This window comes from Papaver somniferum, chromosome 3, assembly GCF_003573695.1.
Source record: "Papaver somniferum cultivar HN1 chromosome 3, ASM357369v1, whole genome shotgun sequence".
NCBI classification, from domain to species: domain Eukaryota; kingdom Viridiplantae; phylum Streptophyta; class Magnoliopsida; order Ranunculales; family Papaveraceae; genus Papaver; species Papaver somniferum.
Window position 1 is genome coordinate 45101372 of NC_039360.1, and position 4284 is coordinate 45105655.

Sequence of the window (4284 nt, forward strand, 5' to 3'; positions counted from 1 at the left end):
TATACTTGCTGTGATAATGCACCCTTCAGCCTTAACACTCTATTCATTCTTCTTAAAATGCAGAAAGAATTTCCAAAACTGTAACACAGGAGTCCAAGTTATATACGAAATAAACACAACAAACAGGCCTGTGCCTGGGATCAATCTCGAAAATTTCATGTACCTAATATTTTAGGACACGAGACAGTGTCAGCAGGGTGACTGGAAGTCAAGTCATGTTAGCATGCTCTGTGTAATTTTGTAACTATTATCTGATTGTGCAAAACTCCAACTAGACCACAGCTAATTTTCCCTTTAGGAAAGAACCTCATTGAAGAGACCATCCACACAAAGCAACCTATTTGAAAGTTTAAATCTCAAGTACTTCAGCTACCAAGAGAAGTTCACATCATTATCCCAGAACCGCAGTGAAACAGCATTTAGTACACCTAAGACTTGAGACCATAAAAATCTGATCCAACTTACGGATTACTTAGACCAGGGATCACTTAAAGAAACAAACTAGGAAACTAAAGCAGAAGAGGATTGGTAATAAAACATAACCAATCTTTTCTCATCACAGGATTCAACCCATAGCAGACAGATTATGACCAGGACCTCAACTTTAAGAAATCAGAAAATGACATCCCAACAACACAAAAAATTGCATTAAACTTCAAGATAAAAGTAAAGGTGTGTATGCAAATCTAAAATGCAACTGACCAAACGAGAGTGATTTGAATTATGACAAAGGTGATCTGGAGATACATTGCTCATACAAAGTTACATAAATCAAAAATCATATGCTCTAGCTCCCTAGGAGTTTGCAACCAATCTCAAAGAAAATAAGCAATAGTCTTGGTGCAATATTCTTCTTCACTATGATAAAACCTAGCACAAGTGGGCAACGCAACCACAACTGAAACAAATTTAAGAAAAGATCAACATGCCTCAAAATACAGAATGTTCTGCAACTAAGCATGACAACATATTAAAAACTACCATCCACCGGTTCACTCTAAACATCAGCCTAGATATGTCAAGAACAAAAAGAGAAAGCCAGCTTAATTTAAATCATTAAAAAAATCTTCCAGAAACTGTTGCCTAAATGATCACTCGTAAACAACGCAAACAATAGTTCTTTCACGAATGACTTCTAGACATGGAACATATGATCAGAATTTCAACAAAAACAAACAGATTGTAACCAAAATCAATGAACCACAAAGAACCTACTGAAAGTCCAACACACAGATCCTAATGATAAACTACTCCAATCAATTTCCAACGCAAAGTCGAGGTACAACTTTCTAGATATCCTGGCCACCATAAACTACATTCAGCTTTTCGACTTCTGGGAGCAAAAAAGTCGGAAGTTAGTTTGAATACACAGTTTCAAACTAACTTCTGCTTCTGGTATCAAACACCTAATTAGCATTTTATCTACACAAGTTACTAGAGCTCGAACTCTAGAAGGATTTAAGCTCTACATCAATCTCTGAAATCAAAAATTCAATGACCCACTTTCATACATATTCGCAATATGCACAAATATAAACCAAAATTGAGTACAGGTATCTGGCGACTATCCCCACCTATAAATACCCACCATGTTGACATCCCCCAACCATGACGCCTCTTCTATTACATACAGCAAAAGGTTTTATCAATCAACCATGTTGACATCCCCCAACCATGTAGGTTTCGAACAAACCGACTTCTCAGTTTCATTAAACTAATGTTCAAGTTGATAACGAAGGATTATTTTTCTTTACTCAAAAATTCATAACAACTGAAACACTCTCTGTCCAGTTTATAAAATACTCATGGCAATTATCTAATCAATTACTATCTTAACATAGAAATTCCCTAAAATGAAACATGGTAAGCTAATAGTTGATACGTCATCAAAATTTCACCCTCTGCCTCCTATGTCCAACCTCGACAATCTCATCCAAAAAGGTTTATACACCTATAAACATCTACCAAATTCCCTCGCCACCCAAATTCCAATTATTGAAACAGCAATAATAATCCCAATTTTCCTAATATAAAAACCATACTTACCCCTAAACCCAATTCAAACATAAAATCCTAATGATAATTTTCACAAATTAAAGGTGTTCTCACTTACTTAAGATTTTCGAGCATGAAATCCTATTTTTAACATATTGCATCCATGGTAAAACTAATAAAACGTCACCTATTTCATATCCAAAACCTAATATACTAGTACTGCGAAATTTTCATCTATCCAGACTTTATAAATTAAGAACAATGTAAATATATATTCCACACAAAATTGAGATACTAATAATCCCCATAAGAAAAAAAAAACCTCCATTTGTTGTTACACTTACAGGAATACAAAGACCTATAATCCGACTGCAAAATCAAAGAGAACCCCATCATTCATTCTGTTTAGAACAGCAACTATCTCCCTCTTTATCTTTATCATCGGAAGGATGATCATGTTTATGATCATGCCCATGCCCATTATCTTCCTCATCACTGTCATCTTCATCAAATGATTTCTGTTTATGAAAAATACAACATTTCTTCGAACTCTTTCTCTGTAGGAATTCATTATCAACAGTTCCTTCTTTCCATGTTACTTTCTTTGAAGGTGGTCGTAATCTCAAAACTAGGGTTTGTTCTTGTCGTGGATGAGATGAAGAAGAAGATGATGATGTTGAGGATGGAGAAGGAACAGGATCTGCTAGAGTTATAGTTAGGGTTCGAGTTCCCGATGCTGCTGATGACGATGAACCTATTCTACCCCTCATCGGTCTCGCCATCTCTTTCTCTCTCGTTTTTTCAGTTTTTCCTTTCCCTTTTTCCTCTCTGATTGTAATTTAACACCGGTTTGCTGACGGTAACGGAACTCGCCGTTTAGTTCCCCGTTTTATGCTGATTTAATCATCTTCCGATTCCTTAGTTGGATATTTTGCTGTGACTAGTCCATGTCGACGGTATATATGCTCCTATAGTACCCGGTGAGGCCCAGAAAACCTCTTTAGCTCTTTCAAATTCTTTTGGTGTATGTCATTCCTTCATGCTCGTGATTTTATTGGGCTCTGTTGCCACTCTTTCAGCAATGATGGGATGATCAAGGTACACCAATTCTTGTTGAACATAATTATTAGAACACTGCTCGGTCGAATTCGCAAGTTTTGCTATATCAAGCTGGTTATCAATGTTAGATACACAAAAATATATATTGATATCTAGTCTAGTTAAGTCAAGTCTTGGACTAGGATTAGAATTTTGGTAGTTGAGTATCAGCCCTCACTGAATAACCCTCCAAGATTGAAGACTGGAGATCAAACAAAGACATTTGGAGAACTTCATCAACAAAGAGGTATATGAAGACTGAACCATTCTATTTACTCACAAGTGTATTACCATCCTATTTATGTGAGACTATATTGTATGACTTCTAGTAGATTTACTATTGCAAATAAGAAGTTTCGAGTCAAGCTTGTCTTGCTAAACATCTCGAAATATGATTCAAGCAATGGATGTTCATAGGTCCTTAACAATCTTAGTTAGAAACAATTTATTGTTCAAGAACCATGTTTGTGGATATTTTGGAAATTTCCCAAGCAATGATATTTATATTTATGTCGATTGGGAATGTTTCAAAACATCGAAAGAGAGTTTTCCGATCGAACTACTGAAATCTGGACTTTGTAAAGGTACGCATACCCAGTATGTGTGCCATGGATATCTAAGGTTCCGGAATATAGGTAGGTATGCATACCTAGTACACGTACCACTGTGTTCTGAATTCGTGAATGGGGGTAAGCGTGCCTCAAGGGCCCGAGTTCGTGAACATCCTAAGGGTATACATGCCCAATACACATACCTTGTTCATATGAGTTCACAAACTGATTCATAAATACGCGTATCCTTTCGCATACTTACCCAATATGAATTAAGCAGATGCTCATGAACTATTTTTACAAATATTTTTAGCATCGCTACAACTCTCATGACATGCTTGTATCACTTGAAGTTGAATAATCTTCAACCATATCGTTGAAGAACTCCTCTAATAGCTTTCTAGTGTCCACTGAGTTGCAAAAAGATAATACGCTACCAAAAAGAGTTCTCAAAGCAGAATGGCATCTTATTTGTTGTTGCTTCGGCCATATATGCCCTCATACTGTTATCATTCACCAACAATCCTCGTGCCTCGGCTGCACTTTTAAATGTTTGACCTTTTTTTTCCCGTCAACTGTTAACAAATCTTCGTATGAAGTGGCAACCCTAACATGCATAAGTATGAGCCTCAGAAAAAAC

At 36.3% G+C, this 4284-nt stretch overlaps 1 protein-coding gene across 1 annotated transcript; it reads right to left on the reverse strand.

Annotated features, from left to right (window-relative positions):
- Positions 1 to 2387: 2387 nt before the first annotated feature.
- On the reverse strand, positions 2388 to 2777 carry LOC113359379 (protein phosphatase 1 regulatory subunit INH3-like). The gene has a single exon (XM_026603023.1). The coding sequence runs from the start codon at positions 2775 to 2777 to the stop codon at positions 2388 to 2390; it is 390 nt and encodes a 129-aa protein (XP_026458808.1).
- Positions 2778 to 4284: the final 1507 nt, after the last annotated feature.